This window comes from Carassius carassius, chromosome 36, assembly GCF_963082965.1.
Source record: "Carassius carassius chromosome 36, fCarCar2.1, whole genome shotgun sequence".
Classification (NCBI taxonomy): Eukaryota; Metazoa; Chordata; class Actinopteri; order Cypriniformes; family Cyprinidae; genus Carassius; species Carassius carassius.
Window position 1 is genome coordinate 13,616,003 of NC_081790.1, and position 25,981 is coordinate 13,641,983.

The 25,981-nt window shown below is 36.4% G+C and overlaps 2 protein-coding genes across 14 annotated transcripts in view; both read right to left on the reverse strand.

The window, feature by feature from the left end:
- The window catches only part of LOC132117226 (neural cell adhesion molecule 1-like), a 239,123-nt gene that overhangs the window by 118,701 nt on the left and 94,441 nt on the right, over positions 1 to 25,981 (reverse strand). The gene's annotated exons all lie outside the window — the stretch shown is intronic.
- On the reverse strand, positions 10,986 to 12,703 carry LOC132116516 (zinc finger BED domain-containing protein 4-like). The gene is made up of 2 exons (XM_059525402.1): positions 11,714 to 12,703; positions 10,986 to 11,511 (listed from the first exon to the last, which is right to left on the reverse strand). Exons 1-2 carry the CDS (start codon positions 12,580 to 12,582, stop codon positions 10,986 to 10,988), a joined length of 1,395 nt encoding a protein of 464 aa, XP_059381385.1. The 5' UTR covers positions 12,583 to 12,703.

Here is a 25,981-nt window from a genome sequence, read left to right on the forward strand (position 1 = left end):
TACAATCTGCGCAATGCGGCGCAAGGCACAGCGCAAGTGTTTTTGATAATTTAAGCCCAATGCAGTTCTCATTTTCCTGTCCTGCACCATGTTGTTTAAATAGCAAATGCATTTGCGTCCATTTGTGCACTCATGGGTGTGCTGGTATAAAAAAAAGGGGGTATGTTCAGGCGCATTGCTGGCGCGTTGCTATTTTGAGGAACTGAAAATAGACTGCACCATAGACCAACTCAAACCTGTTGTAAATATTGTAAATATGAAACAATAAAAGATGAAAATGTAATAGATTATTATTGTACTCATTAAAAGAATAGGGACAACCCATTTAGACCATGCGCCCGGGCGCGCTGACTATTTTCCCGTTGTTAAAATAGCAAAAGTGGATTCAGACATGCTTAGACTGTGCGCTTAGATCATTAAAATAGTGCCCTTAGTCTAAAATGGAAAATTCAAGTTGATTTCTTGAAAGTTTAATGGTAGTACGATTTAAAGCTGGGCCCAATCTGATGTCGTCCAATTGATGCTAAAAGGTAAAGGACATTCAAACATAAGACCCAGTATTACTTTCTTTGCGGAACATAAAAAATGATATTTTGAAGTTTCTGTCTATACAATGAATATAAATGGAGTCCAAAACAACAATGGACACGTGGTTGAGCAATATAGGTATTTTGATGGCTGAAGACGATATCTTCAGAGAGCAGTGTGCTGGCTGATGACCATGGTATGATATCACACCTTTTAATATAAAGATAGTAAATAACACAACCACAGATGACATGGCAAACAGCACATGTATTTTAATACTGCATGTTATTCAAGTTTGCAAGGTTTGTAGAATTAGTTGGCTTGGATAGTGGTTTAACAGCATACCAGCTTTATTGGCTATTTTCATGGCAAGTAATAACTGAAACATTAATATATATATATATATATATATATATATATATATATATATATATAATTAAACCAGCACAAATAAAGTAAACTATTTTTAGGGAAAACCAGACTTTTGACATGAAAAGCATATAAATGGATCTTCATTTGATATTAGGAACTTGTGCTTGATTTTTGAAAGTCTTATTCAAAATTGTGTATATATATATGGTCTGATCCCATCCCAAAAAAATCTTAATATCTTATTTTGTGTTCCATATCAGAAAGTAAGTAACAGAATTTTCATGTTTGGGTGAACTGTACCTTTAATGCTGGAAACTGGAAACTGATGCCAAGACTGATGGCACAACACTAGGAAAAGCTTGGAGAATGTCTTGGGTTTCGCAGCCAGTAAAGTAAAGGCTGACGTGGTCTAATTACTACAACGGCATTCTGCTTCACAGACTGTGGGCGAACAAAGTGCTCATCATAGCAAGTCATGACGGAGAAACAAAAGGCTTGGGGAGGGGAGCATTTCTTTGGCTACGACTTTCTCTTTACCTGCTTCAAAAACAGACACCTACTCCATCGTGAGCTGACCCATGAAAAAAGCTAAAAAAAATCCCTATAGAGACTGGAATATCCCTGTGGGCATTTTTTGTTAGAATTTCACAGTTGCAATGTGCTCTCTTTTTGCACAGATTTTCCTAAACTGTAGATAAAAAGAGAATATGAACAGAGAAACAAAACGGGAGAAACAAAGAGGAGATTAGAAACAGGGCCACTATGGCAAGCATTTGGGAGATAAGGAACAAAGCATGAGCCACATTTCCCTTCTCACATTCTCCTCTCATCTTTTCTGTTCTCTTGCATCAGAATTAATTGAGTCCTGCCTTTGTGTCAGTATAATATTGTTTATTTTTTGTCTGATGAGAGCGGGAAGACCTGACAAGCATGTGAACAAACAGAGCCAGAGCTGGAAATGAAGTTGCTGTGTCGTTTTTGTGGCAAAGCTTTAGCACTTGCATAGCCAATAGTGGCCTGTTTGGCAAACGCAGCAGACAATTGTTTTTAGATGACTGGATTGATGTTTATTTATGAATTCATTACTCTGTATGCAGCATGTAGACGAATGCCACTGAATATCCAATAATACAGTCAATAGGAGCAAGTATGCTTTTCCTTTACTTAAGAAAAAGCCTATTTTTCTAAGGGAAATAACTGCATTATTTGATACTATGTTAAGGGGGAAAAACATATAAAGGAAATGTAGTGCATGTAATGTATACTGTAATTGATATTTATTTCCAAAGCGCTGGTGTCTAATGCAGCGTTTAGTTCATCTTCCCTTGTGTGATCAGCACAGCTTTTGAATATGACACTTATTCGCTTAAGTAAAAGATTGCGAGGTGAAACTGAGACTTACCTTTAACCAGCCAAAGGGGGAAGATATAAATCAGGTTCAGGATCCATTAGGAAAGAGAGAAAGAGAGAATAATTAGTTTGTGAGAGCATAAAATCACTCTAACAAAGGTCTTTTAGGTACAGAATAAGATTCCTCCTCATATAAAACATTACAGCCCTCTTGACTATGTCAGAATAAGAGGCGAGTAAAAATGCATAACTGATCAATGTGGTTTGCAGGAGTTGAACTCAAGGTCAGTGAGCCACAGCAGCACATACACAGAGATGAGTGCTGGAGCTCAAACAGCTCTTGTACTGTCTGTACATTTAACACCAAATCATAAATCTGTGCTGTTGCAAGGTTCGTTTTCAGCTTAAATATATCACAGTGGAATCAACAAATGTTCTAGCAGACTAACTCAATGTAGTTCATCAGTGCGCCGTAACTTCGGACAGGATGAATACCTTTAGTATTATTTTTGAACAATAAGTCTATATCTTTATTATGAAACTTACATTATAGACACACTGGACTGACAGTTACTTTTTGCTCTGTCAAGGAAAACATTTCTAAATAATCCCCACAACACTGCACATCTCAGAGCAACTCACAGTTTAGTTCATGAAATAAAAAAAATAAAAAATGAATGAAAGATTCAATGACTCATTCATAGCAGCTGAATAAGTGATTAGTGACTCACTTATGAAGACGTCAGATGTTTTGTTTCTGAATAAATCAGCAGTTTTTAAAAAAATCGGTTGAATCAGTGACGTCATAGTGATACAAAGTAAAAAAGCCACTTATCGCACCTACTGGTAGAACAATTTTTTGCAGAATTTGCAGAAAGAATGAAAAATCTTGAAAATCTAATGGAAGTTTTTCCAGTCATGATGATGTATGTCCATATATTATATTTCAAAATACTACATATATATATATATATATATATATATATATATATATATATATATATATATATATATATTTATATATTTATATATAATTAAACACTGATTTTAACAGAGCTGCTGAGGAAGTTACTGTAAATCTTTCCCTTATTCTGACTGTCGCAATTGATCTCTTCATATTTGTCTCCTCTTTCTGAAAGACTATATATGAATATATATTAGGAGTTACTCGGTCATTACCGCAAAATAAATCCCGACAGGATAATAAGACTTGTTTTACCTTATGTGTTATTGTGTGAAAATGTCCTGCTGACTGTACATTATCCCCTTATTATCCAGCTACTTATCAAATAAATAAATATAGAGATATGAAATATTGATTTGAGTGAAATTATTTCATTCTGTGGGAAGAAAAAGACCACAGAGTAATATGAGAGGCATGAAACTAGCACAGCTATGTAGGAAATCAGTTGCCTGGACAACAGTCAATTATACGGTTTAGCAGTTATTATACAAATATTTAACCACATAACCGACCAATTACAATGAAGTATTTTAAAGAGTGATTTTTTTTTCACAACTTAAATTGACAGAGGACGTTTCTATAAAGAAAAAAGTGTGCACACAAACACACTCAGTGTTTTCCAAACAGACACATTTCGTGACTTTACATTAAGAATAGTGATAAACATCCAGTTAAGACTACAAAATCAGCTAAAGCGCTAAAGATGTTTGTTTTGACTCTCTGAGGAACTTTAGGTTTACAATTCCACCCTGTTCATTTCAGCATCTTCCCGCCCTCGGGCTACATAATTAATGCAATGAGGGGAAAAAAGCTGTTTGTTAGAGATGGTAGAATAACTGTTTACTCGTATTCAAAGAATTATAACCAGACAATGAATTCCCATGTGGTCAGCAGATGTTGTTCAGGTTTTTGGTTGTCTGGGACCATGTGAGCAGAATCAAGTGTTGCCTGTACATCTCCAGTACAGAGCAGCTGACCTCATACTGCTTTCAAATAATTGACCCAAGGCCCTGTTACTCCTGCTATCAAGATTCGTCTCAGGGGATTCCAGCACAAGTGGCCAGACGAGACACATCACCCTGGTACATGCATATCAAATGTGCCTCCTGTGACCTGTGATCGGATTTCGAGGAGACAGACTCTGATTACATGTCTAGATACGTCAATCATTACATCAGTGTATTACTGCATGTTTAACAATAAGGCAGAAAAAAATAACAGCAACATAATAATAATAATAATTATAATAATAATAAAACAAAAAATCAGAAACCAAAAACACAAGAATCTAAATATAACAAAAACAAAAAAACAAAGCCAAGGGAAAACAAAAATATAACAATAACACAAAAATAAACAAACAAACAAACAAAAAAAACTAATAGAATAAAACAAAAAATAACTAAAATAACATAAAATAAAACTTAATGTTTCAAGTAGAACGCTCATTGTTATTTTAGGACGAGCAGCTGTGGTTGATTAATGGCTGATTGACAGATGAGTAAGCGGTCTTTTGCTGCTATCCAGAGGCACATTAGCATAGATTAGCACTTGCAATAAAAAAGCAATGTGGTCACATGCCTTTTCACCTTCAAAATGTGCTTGAGCGATCGTAATGACTCACATTTACACCTAAACTTGTTAATATCAGGTGTAAGAGTGCACATGAAACTGGACAGCACAGTTCTCACCTGCTTCATCAAATCTGACCAATGAGATCTACTATAAATAATTCAGTCATGCCAGGGAAAAGCAATACCTAGAATCCAATCTCTTTTTATGTAATCCAGGAACAATTAAGAGTCAGCAACATCCTTCACAAAAGGCAACAATCAACTTCAGAGTCCCATCCCATCTCTGACTTCAGTACAGACCTGCAAACATCTTGAAAGACACAGCCTCGGCTAAGAGAAAATCTGGTCTGAGACTGGAATAAAGAGAAAGTCTCCAGGGAAACCGATAGCATGATGACTGATCTACCAGGAACAATAGGCAACATACTGATGAAACACGGGGCAAGACAAACTCATTCATTTCCTTATCTGGAGCATCTCCCGGCACTGCGCAGAACGCCGGAGACAGAAAGCATGCCGGTTCACTTTAGAGCGGACGCCTCGGGCTCCATGCGCACTTGTTTCTTTGTGTCGGTGCCCTAACAGGGTCCAGTCAACACACTGTACACCCACTCACCTCTAAAAGTGGCTGGCGGCTGTAATGGCGCACACACATTAGAGAGTTTTCCTGATGGTAGTACACTTCTGAAATGTTCTGAACTGCTGTTGTTTCTTCTTTCAGATCAAGCTATAAGTCTCTGTTAGGGTTCTGTGTCTAGCATTACTTTTTCAGTAAATTGTGTTTTCGAATTCTGCACACGGGGTGGCACGACATATTGTAATGTGAAACTGGCATCTAAAGGGATCAAAGTGGACATTATTATTCTTAGAGTGAAGGCCAAAACCTGAAAAGAACATTTCAATGCTTCCGGTTCTAGCAACGTCTTAAAGCTGCACATTTGAACTTTCTAAAGTGCACTTTGGACTTAGTATAAGCAGACAGCTGTCATAAAATGACCTTGGCTTCTATAAGGTGGGCGACTGGTCCGTATAGAGCGTGGGAAAGCATTACGTCAGTGCTGCATTCTCTCTACATGACAGATCGCACATTCACTCTAGGACGATTGAGCCATCGATTTCTTTAGTCGTGAAAAAAAAAACATCAATCGAAGCCATAATGTGTGTCTGGCCAACTGTAACCTTCATTCCTTTCACTGCTGCTCTGTAATATCCTCTAAATGAAGTCAAATCGATACATGTTTTGCATGAAAATGTCTTGATTTCTCTGATCGCTTTTGCCTACATCCTGCATAAGAATTATTTTCAGCAGGATATTGATGGAATCAGCCATGTCTGAATAAAACGTGGCACTATTACGGTACTGTAGGCCCGAGGTCAGACATCAATGTTATTGAGAAAAGACACCCATTTCAAAGCTGGAGCTGTCATGAAGTGGGAGATAAAATGTTGAATATAAAACCTGTAGCTGTAAAAGTAAAACCCGAGGGAATGCAGCACTAATGCAGTACTATTTCACCCTTTGATCATTTCTTTCCAACATGTTAGCTGCAAAAATAATATAATACTAGCAGAACTAACTATACAGTATAATCAAAATGAACATTCTTGTCAACTCTTAAAATGAAGGAGAAACGCTTCTCATGTCTTTTGCTGTTGATGTTAAATGCATTCTATCAAATGTGTCATTTTGTTGAAATTTCATCTGTCACTTTGTAGAAATCCGTCAAGTTAGGCAGAAATTAACATGTTGACAGCTTGCACACAAATCCCCTCATTTTTGAAAGCCATAAACGAAATGATGCAAGGTAAAATAAAACATGATCCAGACTACAAGGATTACAGTATTAACTGGTGGCATAATTGTTCACTGTATATTATTACTATTACTATTATTATAATTATTATTATTATACATGGAAATATTATGCATCCATAATAAAAATAAAAAATAATAATTATTATTATTATTATTACTAATACTAACATTAAAATATAAATACATATTACAATATATTAATATAATTAACTAAATATAAAAAAATCCTAAACATTATTATTATTTGATTTAATATTATATATTATCAATACCATATTAAATAAAACATGAATGTATATAAAATAGGAGTATATGTAAATAATTACATATAAATTCATGAAAAACAGTAATAATATATGCTATATATAACAATTATTTAATATTATGTTAATTTTATTCAGATAAATCAATTTCATTGTGATTTAGAAGCCATTTTCTTGATTTCTGCACAATAAACATATTCAATACTATGTTTTAGTCATGACAAAAATCTGGTTCCTGATTGAAAACCAGTCGAGAACCATGGCTATAGACAATCACTTAATGAGCTTAAGAATCTAAAGCCATTCCAGCAAATATAATTAGCATGCTTTGCTAGCATCTCATCATTCAGCAACCATAGGACAGCATATGCTCCCTATAATTATCATAGGATCAGATCATTCCGTCATACAGCATTAAGCTAAGCAGAGTGACTTGTATTGCATTTTAAAGCCCTGAATGGTGTGTGAATGCAGAGTAGCGGAGATTACCCACTGTTTTCTTTAAACCGGCACTGAAACATATTCAATGGCTCATAGCCTACAGTGAGGCGTCTGACTAAGAATGTACGACACAAAGACACCGTGTGAGAGCAGAAGCACTGCACCGCGTAAATCAAGCTCCAACTGAATTTCTATTAGTCCAGATGTTGAATTACTCATCCTTACCACTGGCATGGAGGAACTTTTAAGTCATAATATCCTAAATTATTCACATTCCCTCTGCTGGAGTAATTTCCCTGTGAATTATTGAATTTGCAATTCAGAGATTGACTGGCTGATTGGTCTTTTAACTCTACCCGGGCCTTCTTTGATGTTTCCTGCCTCTTTCAGTGTAAGGGATTTCAAGCCACCTCGAAATCTAAAGGCATTTTCATCTAGACTGAGTCATTCCAGGAAGGAAAAGGAGGATATTATTTCACTGCATAAACATCAGAAATTTGCTTCAGTGACAGATGCTTCAATGATTAATCACTACTAGAAATGGCTCACTTCGGGTAACTACTTCAGTGATCATTAACATCTTTACCACTATTGGCCGAACATGATCAGTTAATTATTATTCAGTCTATAGTGTGTCTCTCCACTTTTGCGCCACTTAAAGGGATAGTTCACCCGAAAATGAATATTCTGTTATGAATTACTCTCCCTCATGTTGTTTCAATCCTGTAAGCCCTAACAACTTCAGATATTTTTGATGAAATCCTAGAGTTTTCTGACCCTGCATAAACAGCAATGCAACTACCACAGTCAAGACCCAGAAAGGTAGTTTGGACATCATTAAAATAGCCCATGTAACATCAGTGGTTGAATTGTAATGTTATGAAGCTATGAGAACACTTTTTTTGAAGAAATTGTTGAACAAAGTTGTTATTTTTGTTTTCTTTGCACACAGAAAGTATTCTCGTACCTTCAGAAAATTAAGTTTAAACCACTGATGTCACATGGATTATTTTAATGGTACCCTTCCAATGTTTCTGTGCCTTAAACATGGTAGCTGTGTTGCTGTCTATGCAGGGTCAGAAAGATCTCGGGTTTCATTGAAAATATCTTAATTTGTGTTATGAAGTTTTACGAAGGTTGTATGGGTTTGGAACAAAATGAGGGTGAGTAATTAATGACAGAATTTTTTCCTTTCTTGGATGAAATATAACTTCAAGAGTTTCGAACACATTGGATCAGTAGAAAACATTTTAGTTCTTGATGAAATAACTCACAACTGGGGGATATGGCCTCATCAAGCCCTAAATTATCCACCATTCACTTCAAACCTGTGAGAAAGTCAGGCTGAAAAAACTGTCTATGGTGGCTACTGTGAAAATCCTCACCCCACTGACTCAGAAAAGTGGATGAATTCTTTTACTAATCTCTATCCTCACTCTCATCCCGCCGTTCTAGTGTAGCACCGATGCCTGCATGAAACCTATAAGTCCTGACACAAATCAGTCATTTTGTTGAGAGAGTGGCCAGCAGAATTGGCTCTGACAACAAGGTGAGTGCAAAGAGTGAAGACACAAGCTATAGCACAGCGGTGCCCCACAAATAGGAATACAGCTTCTTAAATCTACATTCATGACCAGAAGCATAATGGTTGTTCATACTGAGCATACCCACTCAGATATTTGAGCTGAGTGGATTCTGAATACGAATAATAAATAAATATATTTGATGAGTAAGTTACACAAATAAGGTAGCTAATGAGTTTATCTAAAATAGATAAACTGCCTCTTAAAAGACAGCGCGCCACGAGACAACAGTCACAAACCACCGAGCTACCCCAAATCAGCTCCAGATCTCTGGAAACCATGCTAAACAATAGCAGAACCCTGACCACATTTTATGGTTTGTGATGCTAAAGAACATTTCATGACGTTTCAGACAACTGTAAATTTGTGGCTACTGTGGTTTAATTATAAACGCCACATTGGTTGAAAATGAATAAAGGTTGAAATATTATATTAGAAGTAGGGCTGGGCGATATACAAAAAAAAATTATATCTCGATATTGTCAAATTTTTTACGATATTCAATATATATCTCGATATGTTTGCATTTGCATTTAAATAATAAAAAATAAAACATGATTTTCTTTTGCCCATTAAAAACAAACAAACAAAAAAAAACATTTAGATTAAACAGCTATTTTAAGCAGTTAAAAATCTAGACCAAGAGATCACTTACTGGTTTTTATTAAATGAATACATAGGCCTATATGTAACTGAAGCAGTGCAAATTAAGTAACAGTTACAGAAAGTGCATTCTGTCAACTTTTTAGTGCATGCAATTCACAATTTAAACTATGCAACTGGGATAAGTATTTTATTTTAATTTTTTAACAAGTTGTTTTTAACAAGTTTTTAACAAGTCTGTGGTTTTAAGAGAAGCTCTGTGGCATGAAACTATGTTCCTACTGACACTAAAAACCCTCTTAGATGGGGAGCTAGTTGCTGAATAGCTATTAGCTACATAATAGCTACATAGCTATTTCTTATATATAAATATATATAAATGAATACCAAAGACTTTTGCATTTTCTCTGTCTATATTATGGAAACTGGTAAACATATCAGTGAAATTCCCCAATAGTAATTCCAAATGGCCATAGCCTATGTTTCTCTATTCAAACATCAGCTGTCGAGTAAGTGCATTTATTTTGCGATCACAAACGCAAACAATACAGTTGAGATCTCACGACAGAACACAGACCGGCTGAACGACGCTTTCATTAGATCGCTCAATTCCAGATTGTTAGTGTTTTCAGATTATCGTCGGCGGCTCTTCCGCAATGAGGAGTGAGCATGTGCGCATGGTTGCCAGATTGCTTAAAATAAGCAAACACCAGGCAGAAAATGTATCCTTGTAACAGTGGAGCTCTGATTCGTAGAGATGTTCCGATACCATTTTTTCCCTCCCGATACCGATTCCGATACTCGTGCTAAGGGTATCTGCCGATACCGAGTACCGATACCAGTGTGTTAAAAAAAAAAGAAAAAGATCATACTACCTGCATGACTTTGATATGATTATCATTCTGGTAAGGCCTGGCTCAGGTTAAACCCTTTGTAAAACATAAATGAATACAGCAAATGGAAGCCATTTATTTTAAAATTTATTTTTAAATAGAACAGTATAAAACAGTAGTGCAACAGCAACTTAAATAAATATAGGAATAATTATTTAAAAAAAGAAATAAAGTGCACCCACAATATTGTAAAATAAAGGCATTTAAATTTTTAAATAGAACAGTATAAAACAGTAGTGCAACAACAACTTAACTAAATATAGGAATAATTTTATAAATAAAAACAAATTTTAAAGTGCAGCCACAATATTTTAAAATAAAAGGCATTTAAATTTTTAAATAGAACAGTATAAAACAGTATTGCAACAGTAACTTTAAAGATTCCTTTAAAAAACAAAACAACTTATGCCATTATGTACTAAAATAAAAAGGCATTTAAATCTTTAAAAAATGCAGTATTTAACAATTAGTGCAACACCAACCTATAAAGTAAACATAAAAAAATACAAATCAAAAGAGCAGCAGCTACACAGTAAACAAAAAAATACTTTAAAACAAGTAGGCTACACATTGCAGTATTTTAGCAATTTAGTATTGCTCATAATTTCAAGAGCAAAGGCAGATTCTTCTTCAAGAAGATAAGCATTTCTGCCCTCTCTCCTCCTAGCCTGTTCCTTCTTGCATCAACAATGTTGGACGCTGCACTGAACAGTCTCTCGCTGTCAACACTGGTACAAGGAGCACAGAGAAACTTTGCAGCTGTGGCAGCCAGGGTGGGAAACCGAATTTGGTTGACTCCCCAGTACTGGAATGGGCTGTCTGAGCGTGGGACTGTTTGCTCTGTCAAATATGTCTGTATTTGATTTTGAACTTGTGTGCTTGTGCTACTTGCCCCACGTTCCTCATCATGCTCCTGCAGGATTTCCTCAAACAGGCCTTTCAAGCTGCTCTTTCTGCTGCTGCTGCTGTCTGGCTGTGCTTCCATACGTGGAGCTTTATGGGGGTTTTCTGGCACTGTCTCTGCTCCCTCAGGTGTGGTCCTGCTCAGTAACGCCTCCATCTTCTCCACCTCTTGGGTCAGAGCATCCTTGGCTTGCTTGATGCTGTCTGCTCCTGTGAAGTATCTAAAAAAAATGAAAAAATAAAAAATAAATAAATGTCTTTATGTGTAAAATAAACAAATAAACAACCTCCTCCATAGTAGCTTTTAGTGGTAACATTATTAATGCAATAGTAAATCAATAATAATGCAATATCTAGTTATCCAAAACACCATTTAAAAATTTTGTTTATAATATAGAAACTTAATAAAAATATTAGACATACCTGTCTTTGAATCGTGGGTCTAAAAGAGTGGCAACTGCATACAAGGGCTCATTCTCAGTGGTTCTGAATCTTTTCTGGACAGCCTCAAGAAGGGTTGTTTTCATGGTTTTTATACCCGTGTCCCCCTCGTTCTCCCGAGCAAGCAGGCGTTTCAGCACTGTAACTGAGGGGATGACTTCAGCTGCAGAAGAGGTAGAGGAGCTAATCTGTCTGGTCAGTTCTTCAAATGGTGCCAGAACAATGATTATTTTCTCCAGTAAAGCCCACTGGTTAGCTGTAAGGGTCACTGGCAGGTCGTGGTCAGCTCCATATGCTGAAATTGACCGCTTCTGCTCCAGTAAACTCTCAACCATATAGTAGGTACTGTTCCACCTCGTTGCTATGTCTTGGTGCAGACGTTTGGTGGGCATTTGGAGATCTTTTTGAATATCTTCCAGGCGTGTAGTAGCCAGTGGCGAGTGTTTGAAATGCCCTACTAACTTCCTACCATTCGCCAGTGCATCACTCACACTTCTCTGTGACAGTAACCCTTCATGCACCACTAGCTGGAGAGTGTGGGCGAAGCATCCCAAACTCGGTACATCCATCTCGTCCATGGCTTTCTTCATGTTGCTAGCGTTGTCGCGCAAAACAACATGAACTTTGGACTTGGGGATTTTCCACTTTACTAGCATCCCCTCAATTGCTTTGGCAATTAATGTGCCAGTATGTGACCCTCGGAACTCGTTGGCGTGCAGCACCGCACTTCGAGGGGTAAATGTTGACTCTCTGTCCACCCAGTGTGATGTTAAACTTAGCAAAGACATGGGGCACACGTCGGAGCTCCAAATGTCCGTGGTAAAGCTGATTGCATGCACGTCTTTCAGCATACACGAAATGTGTTCCCTAACTGTCTCATATAATTTGGGTAGCGCAGTTTCTGAGATATATTTACGACCTGGCAAACAGTACCTTGGCTCCAAATGCTCAATTAAGCGGCGAAATCCCACATTTTCGATGACAGACAGGGGTTGGTCATCCAGGACAATAAATTCCAAAATTTTGTCTGTTATCTTTGTTGCTTTTTGGCTGTCTTTGGGGAATTTATCTCGTCGCAGGAAGGCAGCTTCCAGAGTTTGCTGCTGCAGTTCGTCCTTCTTTTTCCCCTTAGCTTTAAATTCGTCGTGCTCTTTAGCGTGACGCGTCTTCAAATGTTTAATTAAGTTGCTGGTGTTGAAATTTGCAACATTTGTGCCACCCCTCGAAATTGATTCCTTGCATATGTTGCATGTCGCCGTCTTACTGTTGGGAGCATCCACTGTAAAATACTGCCAAACCGCCGACATGATGCGCTAATGTTAGCTTCTTTTAAGGAGGTGTCACGTGATCAATTCTTCTTCGCCCCTCTAAAACAGCAGCTGCCGGTGGCTGCACGGCGCAACTGTTTTAAGAGCAGCGAAGAAGAACTGCGTTAGAGCTAACGGAGCTAACCAGTAAATAGATTCCTATTTCTAATAAATTGCGTGGTATCGGATCGGTGCCTGGACTCCAGTACTCGCCGATACCGATGCCAGCATTTTCGGCAGTATCGGACGCATTTCCGGTATCGGAAATTCACTGGTATCGGAATCGGAACAACTCTACTGATTCGGAGATTTAAACTCTTGTTATCTGGCAACCGCTATCATTACAGCTCTCGTAGTAGAGGGGCGTAGAGCAGTCAGCAGTTACAGGTTCCTTTTTTGGACATTCGGCGCGTTCTTTTGGGAAAGTATGCTTGAATTTAAAATATTCGATATTCCCGATATATTCAAATTGTACATCGTCGTCAAAATTATTCCGATATTATCGCTAATATTCGATATATCGCCCAGCCCTAATTAGAAGTTGTACTTATATTTTTTTGTAAAGTTATCCATAGGATTCATTAGCTAATCAGAAAAAGAACATTAGATTAATTATTTATTGTAATAAAAATAATCGTCAGAGTAGTCGACTAATCGAAAAAATAATCGTTAGATTAGTCGACAGAAAAAATTATCGTTAGTTGCAGCTCTAATCTAAAAATCACCTCTACATGTGAAAATTAGGTTAGTCCAGTCATACTTTCAGCATGCAATGGTATTTTTCCACTGCATGGTATGGCATGTGGGGTGGTGTTTGCGCAGTGGATAAGACACATGCCTTTGGAGTGAGAGACCCGGGTTCGAATCCACTGTGCTACACCAATGTGTCTCTGAGCAAGACACTTAACCCCTAGTTGCTCCAGAGGCATGTGACCTCTGACATAATTAGCCATTGTAAGTCGCTTTGGATAAAAGTGTCAGCTAAATGTAAATGGTATGGTTCACTTTTGGGGGGTTTTCCACTGGGTACAGTACCTGGTACTTTTTTTTTGTACCACCTCCGTTGAGGTTCCAAGTGAACCGTACTGTTACCAAAACGTGATGTGTAAACTCTGCTGATCACGGATTGGCTGGAGAGAACCTGAGTCATCACCTGAGTCACCGAACTTGAGACACAAACACAAAAGAACCGCTAGATTTAAATCAGCACAGCTTTTTTTTTACTAAGTTTAATTTTCACTAGCCAATCGCGAGTATATCACAAAGGTGTGCACAGAGGCTTGTGAGTAATAAATATTATACATATAATATTTCCAAGTAAATAATATTTTACAGTATATTACATACAATGTATAACTCCATTCAAAAGTTTGGAGTTGGTAAGCACACCAAAGCTGCAAGTATTCGATAAAAATACAGTAAGAACACTGATATCGTAAAATAGCTGAATTTAGAATTTAAAACAAGCTATATATATATACACTCACCTAAAGGATTATTAGGAACACCTGTTCAATTTCTCATTAATGCAATTATCTAATCAACCAATCACATGAGAGTTGCTTCAATGCATTTAGGGGTGTGGTCCTGGTCAAGACAATCTCATGAACTCCAAACTGAATGTCAGAATGGGAAAGAAAGGTGATTTAAGCAATTTTGAGCGTGGCATGGTTGTTGGTGCCAGATGGGCCAGTCTGAGTATTTCACAATCTGCTCAGTTACTGGGATTTTCATGCACAACCATTTCTAGGGTTTACAAAGAATGGTGTGAAAAGGGAAAAACATCCAGTATGCGGCAGTCCTGTGGGTGAAAATGCCTTGTTGATGCTAGAGGTCAGAGAAAAATGGGCCGACTGATTCAAGCTGATAGAAAAGCAACTTTGACAGAAATAACCATTCGTTACAACCGAGGTATTCAGCAAAGCATTTGTGAAGCCACAACACGCACAACCTTGAGGCGGATTGCACTACAACATCAGAAGACCCCAGTTATCACTTCATCTCTGGGAAAGCAGTGTGCATTATCTCACTAGATTTGCAACGTAAATCATTTATAAACCTTTGCCAACACAGGAGATACATCAACCTATTTCTAAATATGCAATTTATTGTCCATCGCAAATTCAAAATAAAAGTTTCTGAGTTTGCACGTGGCCAAATATTAAAATTAAAAGGATTTAAGTGTTATTTAATTTAGGAACATACTTATATATTTATTTATTTACTTTTTTTTATGAGCAAGAAATGCATCTGGAGCTAACCTGTCTGTGGTGAGTTGAAAGCTCCAGTGCGTTTGATCTAGAAAAGATGGTAGATGTGCTTAGAGTTAATTAGACTCTCCTTGTTCCATGTTTTTTTATTCTTATTATTATTATTACACTGTGCTTCCTGGTCCTCCATTGCTAAGTACCTCTTTCGGGGCAATAATTAATTAATCAGCAAGATTAGAAACAGCAGGTTCGCTTTGCATCCTTGCAATTAATTTTCAGTCTCCTGAACACATTTAATCAACTACAGGTAACAGACTGCATTAGCTACCTAAGCCCTTCATGCCAATCTGGCGTAGCTGGCTTCCGGAGGTATTGTGCTATCTGACAACATTTCCATCCTGGAAGCAACAGAAGATAATGTGGACTAGTCTGCCACAGCAACACTACCATAGCAAACGGTGGAGGACATTTCACTGAGGTACTGGATAGAAGCATCAGTGTGACACAGCTGCTTTGCCGTGGGTATATAAAACCTCCACTTCAGTCGAACCCTTACACTGAATAACATCTCCTACTGTGTAACTGCTTCATCTATCCTGTATCTCATCTCTGTTGCTCACCAGCTGTGTGGAGCTTAGCTTTCAATGCCATGGTTACAGTCTTGTGTAAAAGATTTGTTCTCAGGTGTCACCTTTTGGTGGCATTTGCTTTAAATGCGGTTGAGAAGCACAGTCCTCTTTGTTCAAGCTGATGCATTTCAAGAAATACAGAAGCAGCTTTTAATGGTTTCTCCTCATTTAAAAGCTCTAATCATATGAAATGCATGAGGCAGAATGCAATTAAAACACACAGGGGGTCCAAAACAGTGCACACTGAAAATGAGATTGAAGATCTAAGCTGTAGGACAGTCAGGTCTACCATGCTTGCCAGCTGAAATACTAAGGCATTAAGAAAAAAAAGAAAAATGTGTGTGTGTGTATATATATATATATATACATTAATTAATCAGAAAGTATCAGACTTTTGGACCTCTCTACCTGCCAATACAATAAACATACATTTATTGAAATAAAATAAATGTTACTAGATATGAAACATTATTACATTACAGAAAAAAAGATCTAATATTATTTAGCTGTTTTTCCTTTGCATATTTGCAGCAATCATTTTAATAAGAGAACCATATACTAGCCTGTCTCGTTAAACACCACATTTCATCCTTCTTACATAAAGATGGGTTAAGCTATGCTATATGCTGTAATTCTTCATAAAAACTAATGGGGATTTGATATGTTATGATTCCTTACAAATCTGCAATCTTGTACATTTCTGCAAGTCAGTTTAGATTTTATTTACCATTTACTATATCCCAGTGTCTTATAGTGCTGCTTGGGGGTTTCTCGTTTCAGAGAAAAAAACAGCTTTTAATTAATGAATCATATGATTTTTCATCAGTTTATTTGTATTTACAGTATCTGAAGTTTTATGCTTTTAAAAGCTCAGTGCAAGTGAATTAGATCAAATCTTGATTTTATTGAATTAGCCTTGTATGATTACAATCCTAAATAAGGTATGAAATATAAAAGTAACTTTAATTTCAAGTCATTGATATTGGAATTAGTAGGAACCTCATGCTGAAAATTGTTTTAGGAATCATAATAAAGTAGTGTTCACAATAGAACTGGAATGACTATAAAAATAATTTGATCATGCTGTTCTCACTATGAAGATAGAAGAGCACAGAAGGTGATCTCTTCTGATAAGCTTCAATTCTCTGACTATCTGTTGAGTGAAAGGTACAGCTCTCTGCACCACTGCGACAAATTGAGTTTTGCATGTGACAATGCCTATGGCCTGCTCTATCTGGCACATGCAGATCATTCCATTTCTAAATAGGTCTTTTAGGATGGAGCAGAGAGGGGATGATGGGGGTGGGGTATTGGGTGCTTATCAAGAAGGATGGAGGATGCTTGGTAGAAAAAAAGAAAAGCAAACTAGACACGCAGTGGCAGCTGTTTTACAGACAGCGTGAATAGGACGAGGGCAGCCCTTCTTGAACCGTTATAATGGGTGGCAGAATGGGGCGCCACTCTTTCATTATGTCTAATTCCCATTCTTCTCCATTTGTGCTCCTTCAATTGTCATGAAGAGGGAACAACCCCACTGTGAGTAACAATAGAAAGTCCAAGAGAATTCATCAAAACGCCACTAAAATAGGGTACAAACCTTTGTGTCCCACTGCTAGTAAAAGTTCATTTCAACCTGGGATGGCCTAAACTTGCTGTTTTAAGTTTATAGATGGAGTTTATAGATTTCTGCAGTAGAAGAAGTAACATGTTGATATTATTTTTCTATAGCTCTTAACACATTGTTTACACTCTCAGTAATGCAATATGTGCAATAGTATGTTCAGCAGTTTATATATATCTGTCTGTCAGGGAAATTCTTACAGCAAAAAATAAATAAATTAAATTAAAAATCTAATAAAATGAATAAATTAAAATAAATTGATAACAAAATAATTCACAATAAACTCTGAAATGAAACTGTTAACTCATTAAAAAAAGGAGCAGTAATACCAATGGGGTCTAGTACACTCTATATATACACTATATATAATATTTTTGGGGAAACTGAATATTACATTGATAGAAGTGAGCGTAAAGGAATTAATAATGTTACAAAAGATTTATAATTTTAATAGATGCTGCTTATTTGAACTTTCTGTTAAAATCCAGAAAAAATGTATAAGGTTTCCATAAAAGTATTAAGCAGAAAAAAAAAAAAACTATACATAACAGTAGTAAAATTTATCAAGAAGTTGTGGTTTAAAAGAAAAATCCAAGAGTTTTAATGTGACTATATAAATGTGAAAAATAATAATAATAATAATTACATATACAAAAGCCTTGTTTTAATGTTTTAATATAAACTAACCCCTGGGACTTATAAGTGCATGTACTTAAAATGAAATAAATAAATAGATAAAAATACACTCTTAACAGCAACTTAATATAGCCCTAAACCCTAAGTAAATCTAGGAAAGCAGATATGAGGACCTTTTTTTTTTACCCGGCAGTGTTAAGAGAGCAGATTTGGAGTAAGCGGCCTGATTATCCTCACAATAAAGCTAAACCCTCTTCGCAGTCAGCTTTATTCAAGATAAGATTATAAGCCCAAATCAATGGAAAAATAACAAGCTTCGTCATTTTGTTCTTAAGATAGCTTATTCAAAGTCTGGTCGAGGCAGTCTGACTCACCAAAAGAAAAAATTAAAAACCTATGTAAATGTAAACCTAATGCTCATTTATCTGATTTTTAATTAAGAACCTACACTGCAATGAAAACTTATAAATTATTTACAATGACAAAATGCAGGACAAAGATCACATGATTGGTTTTGTCAACACTGTCTCAGTCATGTGGGCTGTACTGGCATTTGAGTACAGATGATATTATGAAATATGGTACACCAGAGCGCACTTGATGACTGCTAAGGGAAGCGAGTAATGTCAGTCAGTGGTCAGCCAGCTTCCACAGCTCCTGATACAATTACTTTATTCCCAGACACTGAGTTTGAAGCCGTCCTCATCTGCATCTCATTAGCCTTTCTGTATCCAGGACACTATTTTCTCAGAAGTGGGATTGCCACACACTATAAACAAGAATTGTATACTAGCACACACACACACACACACTCACACACACACACACACACACACACACACACACACACACACACAGTCTCCTCCCTTCCCCCATAATTTCGCCTCATTTGTTAACAATACACAAATCAGCTTTTCTTGCCAGACTCCAACCTCTCTCTCTCTCTTTCTAAAACATACCTTCTTAAGGCACCTACTAACACTTTCTGGAGTTACGCGGTGTTACAGAATGCTGTTAATCCATTGATTTCATAGAGGATGGTGTGAAAGCCTGTTTCTGCCTCAAATTCAAAAATATTATAATAAAAAAGGTAATTGTGACTTTAGAAGTGTGCTTCAGAAACCCTCCTGCTTCCCCAGCTCCACCTGTATAGATTTGCTACGAGGTGATTACATGTATGTTATATTATGGGATTATTTTATGAAGTTCCCAACACAGGTTTGGGAGGAGCCTAATCATCCAGTCTTGTCAATAACCGCTATGACTGTACATAAGCAGCAGTCATTGGTCCATTCCAGCGATAGTTCTGTGCTGCAGCCATATTTCTTACATCCTCACATCAGCATGTCTTTGGATGTATTTCCTTTGCCTAAGAAGCAGCGTAGCAGATGTATTTGGACAATTTTTGCATGTGTATATTATCATGCACAATTCTCAGAGTTGCCATGACATAATTAATAATGCCACTTTTTTCTCTCTCAATTTTGACTTGATTTCACACAATGCAACTTAATGGTGACATTACATTTTGCAAGTGTGAGTTTATTTACCGTAGTTGTGAGAGATAACTCACAATAAGACTTTTTTATTTTAATTTTGACTTATCTCACAATGCGACTTTGTGACATTACATTTCACAAGTGCAGTGTTGGGAAGGTTACTTTGGAAATGTAATAGGTTACAGATTACAAGTTACCCTGTTTAAAATGTGATAGTAGTGTAACTTTTTCAATTACTTTATTAAAGTAATGTAACTAATTACTTTTGAGTACTTTTTGATTACTTTTCTAAATTTGTGAAAATTAAAGAATAAAAAATAAAAAAGCATATACATCAACTTAAATACAGTTATCTAATAAGCATGTGACGTATTCTGTGTAATAAACTCCTGAAACATTTGTGCTTTTTTGAAACTGCTGTCTCTGTATATGATGATAGTTTTCTCAAAATAAGTAAAATGCACATTAAGTGACACAGAGCAGTTCTAGAAATTATGTTTATGTGCTCGTGTACTCCTATAGTGAGGCGGCAGAGGTTGAAAACACTGCAAGCTTCAGTAGGCCTATGTGTAGTAAATGAAACCATGTCTTTGCCATTAATTTACAGGAGGGGCGGACTGGGAAAAAAATTCAGACTGGAAATTTCAAACTCATACAAACAAATTCATGGACAAAACTATTTTTTGTATGGACCTGACATAAAAAAGGTTTAAATCTTTAATTTGGGGACATGCAAAATAATTAAAAGTTCTCTCCTGAACTGCACCTTCACCATTTTTCTCTTCAGTCTCTTTATTTTGCCCTGTTATCCATCTCTCTCATGACTTTAATACTCAAGATTAAGCAAAACTATACTTTACAATACTATACTCTACAATACTACAATATCTTTATAGAAAAATCCTAATACTGTACACAAGTCATGTTTTTCCCTTACAAAAAATTACCATGCTTTTATTAGCCTATATAAAAGTAAAATAACCTTGTTTTTTTGCAAATGGATTTGTATTTATTTTTAAATAAATACATTTGTAAAATAATTTTACATTTTTGGTTATCACAGTTAAACAATAGTAACCATTTTCTCTGGATTTATAGTTAAATATTAAAATGTTAATTTTCGTAAGGGTTGTGTTGTTGTCTGTCGTAGCTCCCCCTAAACCTATAAAAAAAAAATGAAATTTTTTTCAGCTAAATTACTACTGTAACATTACAACAGATAATAATGATGTCCTTTATAGTATTTTGAGTGATGACTGATGAGCAACGTGCTGCTGCTTGATTAAATAAATAAAAAAACAAAGACAAAAAAAGCATCTTTACAGATGAAACTGACCTGAAACCCTGAACAGGAGTTCTGCTTCTCTGCTCCAGCAGTCCACTCTATTCTCTCTCTCTCTCTCTCTCTCTCCCTCTCTCGCATTGATTACTCAGAGTCTGATCCAAACCGTTTGGCGGAGGCGCGGAGAGCGCAGGAGTCATGACTAACAATTCATGACTTATTAGAGATTTAATTATCAAATGGCGGATTCGCAAATGATCGCTTTAGTACATTCGGCAGGCAATTATACAATAATGATATTAAATAGTGGGGCAAAAGCGGCTGCCAGGCCACCGGGAATTGTCCCGGTTCTCCCGGTGTCCAGTCCACGCCTGATTTCCACAGACACGCAGAATGTGCAAGTCATATATTGCATTTTTGGGGCTTTATATTCACAGACACTAGTCCATGTCATGTTTTGATTCAAGTGTACTGACCTACTTTTGATTTAGTCATCCAAAATGTGGCATATTCCGTCCGCGTTAGGCATTCCGTTTTTTTTGTCTGGATTCTACGAACCAGACTGTGTTTCCGCATCCCGGAAATTATTAGGGCGGTATGTCTCAGAATAGTCAGTGCAATTTGGGTAAGAAATCAGTTAAATCTGTATGTGGATGTGTGTAAATATTCAAATGTAATCCCCTTTGTAATCTTAAAAAATTTAATAAGTAACTGTAATTTAATTACTCATTTATTCTTAGTAACTGTAACTAATTACAGTTACAATAATTTTGTAATTAAATTACGTAACGCCGTTACATGTAACTAGTTACTCCCCAACACTGCACAAGTGTGAGTTTATAATTGTTACAAAAGCTCTCACGTGACTTCTCTCATTTTTGACTTTACATTTCACAACATGACAGTTGTGATATTACATCTCACAAGTGAGCTTATCACAGTTGTGAACACAGTCACAATTTTGTCTTATGATCTCACAATTCGACTTCCTTATACCTGTTTTATTTCAAACAGAAGCTGAAATGAGCTGGTGAAGAAAAACACAAAGATTTGCAAAGTGACTCTTTGTCATACAACCTGAATTTAAGAATATTAAACTCATTTTTCTAAAGTTACCTATCACAAATAATTTTTTCCTATCCAATACCTAATATGCAGAGACAATACTAAGTGAACCTCTTTTTTGTCCAGGTTTATTTCACGCTGAATTTTCCAGCTAGATTTCAAACTGTCACGACTTTCCCTTTCCACAACCTGAAAACATACCTTCCACATTCCTATCCCAAAAGCTCTCTTACTCTAGAATATACTTTACATGATTATACAATCATATACTCTCAATACAACATGCTGGTGCACGCTTATTACATGATGACACGTGGCAAACTCTCACATCTGCTGTGAAAGTGATCCTCTGGGACAATATGCCTGGCACAAGCCCTGACTTACTGAATCTGTATTCCCTATTTCCTATTCCAAGCCCCAGACAATTACTTACATCCCTTTGTCTCAGCAAGTCCATGACGTCCCCCCTACCCCATCATACTCACCGAATGCTTGTTCTCTCAGCAAACCTCCAAAACAGGTGCAGAATAAGGGTGGTGATTGTTTATCAAGCTTCACAGCAGGGAAAAATTCAATTTGACAAAAAGATTTTCTATATTTTTGTCTGAGTCAGTAATCATTTAACAAATCAAAACCCTCGGAGCAGATGAAACAGATTTGAAGTCCAGCGCGTAAGGATAAAGAAGGATGCAGCACATCTAAAAATAATCTGTTTATTGCAATTTCTGTTTATGAGGCAATTTATCAGCAGTAGACAGTCTGATGTTTACATGAAGTGATGAATCACAGCGAGCTATTTATATGGACTGATACACCATCTTGTGTTTGAAACGTAAGCAAACATTTGCAACATCTTAAAGATAACAAGTAGACAGCTGTCTCTTGTCCCAAACGTACGAAGAAAAACTCTTCGCTGTGGCACGAGCTGGCGGTTAGAAAACACAAGGCCCCTCCGTCTTTCTGATGAGTCAGAGACAATTTAGCGAGTCCTTCAGGGGCCTCAAGTGTCGCCCACCGCACTAATGAACACTGGGAAAACAAAGGCCTTTCTTTGGACCTCTGCTCCCCTGGGATACGGATGGCTGATGTCATTGTGCTTATTCGGTTACAAAACGACAGGGCCCTACAATGCACCATGGCAACAGAGCTAATTATTCGTGTGAAATCAGGGAAGGGTTCTTAAACAAATGCTCCAGCCATCTTTTGGATGGCCTCTGGTTAATAGAGGAACCGAGTGCTTGCGAGGATGACCTACCGTATCACCGTGAACACTTTAATATAATGCTATTTTGAGGAGTACGACCCCACGGGCCAGCTTGTCTGGAAATTTGCACACTATTAAGGCACTACACAATCTCATGAGGGGATTATTGAAGAACAGGCAGATTAAGAGAAGAATTAAACCAAGACATATATGACTCACATATGCTTATATTCATGACATTAATGTTTTTCAGACATATGGTAGGTCATCTTACAGTATGTGTCCAAACTGAAATCTGACTGTGACTAGTAGTCTCATAGAATACTAAGCAGTATATACTGTATCAGTCTATTATTTTTGTAATTTTATGTAAAAAGGAATGCATTAGTCCATTTTTTGCCTCCTAGCTAGCAAATTAATATAATTATATAAAAATATTAATTTCATATTTTTAATCCAATTTTGTGTAAAATGTCTTGATATTTTGCAGTGTGGTCAAAACAAATTGTCAAAAAAAAAAATTGTTTGTATTGTTGACATTTAGGATTATGTTATAGTTATAGGACAGGTTTCCTGTGATAATGAATTCTCAAAACCATAAAAACAAACATAGTTGTGATTGTGCAGGTTGAATTGAATGTGTAGTCCAATTGATAACAAATGAGTCAGTTCTTTCAGTGAAATATTTGAAAAGACTAAGAATAATTATACCTTCACATATTGATACACAATTTATTTATTTATACATATATACATTATACATACATATATTTATTAAATATGATTTTGTGATTTTTAAATAAATGCATAGATTATGTTTTATATATTCAGTAATATTAATATTGTAATTTTTTTTTAATGTAAACATTGTAAAGTAAACCATTCCCTGAATTTTTAATAATATTAAATATACATACACTATGTGGACATACTTAGTATACAGTAGCATGCTATAACTTAACCACTGACAGGATGCAAAAATAATTCAAGACGCCTTACACAAGTACCACAATCCCAGCACTCCTGTGGTACAGGCATTACACAACGCCATTTACTGCAAAGTTAAATGCCTGCTGAGAAAACAAATGGCACAGTCGCACAATATGTTCAGGCCTGAATGCTGAGAGTGGCTATTTTACTGTGGATGGTGTTATTCACCACCATTTCAACTGTTAAAATCAGTGTCTCTGTTGACTTTTCTTCTCACATTTTATCTCATGTTGTTAGAAAAGAAGTGTTATGGTCATGTTTTGTCAACTTAAGCTTGTGATATCTGTTTTGAAGTACCGTTCAATCAGCATTAGCCTACTTTCAGTTGGCACGGTGCTTATTAAATGCCCATTACATTGCACTACCACCTTTGCCAAATCTTTCTGTTGTTAATTGCTCTCTCCCCACACATTTCCTGAGAGATCTCAATAGCTCCTTTTTATAAAATTAATAAATAAATTTATACTGTATTCATAATTAATAATAAATTTATTAATTATAAAAAGAGCATTAACAGTTGTTAAAGCAGGTTTATCTCTGACATAACTCACATAAGTTCATCTAACATTATTTCTTCTGATAAACACCAAAACAGACCGAATTAAATTCAGCCTGGAATTTAGACTGATGAAAAAGGAAACTCAAAACCACCAGTACAAAGAAAAACAAGCCACTTGAATAGAAACAGAAATCGAAGAATGAAGATTAAGAGTGTTATGGTAAGAATCCAGGTGACGTTCAACAAAACTAAATGGCTCTGAATATTTTTCAGGAAGGATGTCATATATCTTTGTTCCTGTGCTGCCCATCCAATGCATTTAGCTTAGAAACAAAATAAAGCTTTTTTTATTGTGACACATTCAAACAAGCAGCGCTTGAGGTAAATACACAGTGCATTACTTATTCATCCTTGGCTGTGAGATACGATAAATTTGGCAAAACAGGAAGGACTTTTCAAAGTCACACTCACATACCGGTTATTGGTTATACTTTAAGCTCATTTAAATTGCAGATATGTTTATGAATAAATTAAGGCGAAAAACTAATTAGAAGACAGCTCACAGTATGCATCTTGACAGCCCTGAAGTGCTGTCAGAGAAGAGCAAACATCTTCAAACATGTCTGATTATATTGCAGGCACTGTACCGGCCTGTATCATCACTGAACAGAGGCAGAGTCATTTATCTCACTGTACAATCCAAACAGTCTTTCAGCAGATTACTCCTAGAGATCAGTGTTGATTGATCAACTAAAGCTGGATACACGCTGTGCACCACTATTTTGCCTCAGAGACAAATTTGGGGGATTTTAAGGCTTCTTTCGCCACACGGCAAAATCCTGGATTGCCTAGTGTAACATGCTAACAAATGGCTAATTAACAATGATTATTAGCATCCTATAAAAGTCTCAGTGGAAACTGCAAATTCTGTATAATAAGGAACTTATAAAAGCATAGTTAGAATGTATATGATATGCAACATAAATGCCTTACTATTTAGTGTTTCTTCACTGGGGGTCCCAACATACTATCTGACAAGCAACAATTGTAAAGGATAGAGAGGAAAAAATGGCTAAAGTCTTTGGCAAAAACGGGAGGCAAAGCAAGAACCACGAATAGCAGTGTGGTGACGTGAATACAGTGAAGAGAATTCTCTTCATACTATGAGACTGTAGAGCCAGATTGGCAAACAATCTCCTTCCGCTCTCTAGTGGTGTGGGTAATGTCTTTCCTGGGGAAAACGGGTAATCTGACTCTGCTTTCAATCTAAACATAAAACAGGAGCAGGATATGGTCCAGTGAAAAATG

Excerpts from the sequence above, each read along its gene's own strand:
- LOC132116516 (XM_059525402.1), bottom strand. The coding sequence starts at position 12,582 with ATGCTGAAAGACGTGCATGCAATCAGCTTTACCACGGACATTTGGAGC. Across the intron at positions 11,512-11,713 it reads GACCCACGATTCAAAGACAG|ATACTTCACAGGAGCAGACA; the intron begins GTATGTCTAATA and ends CATTTTTTTTAG.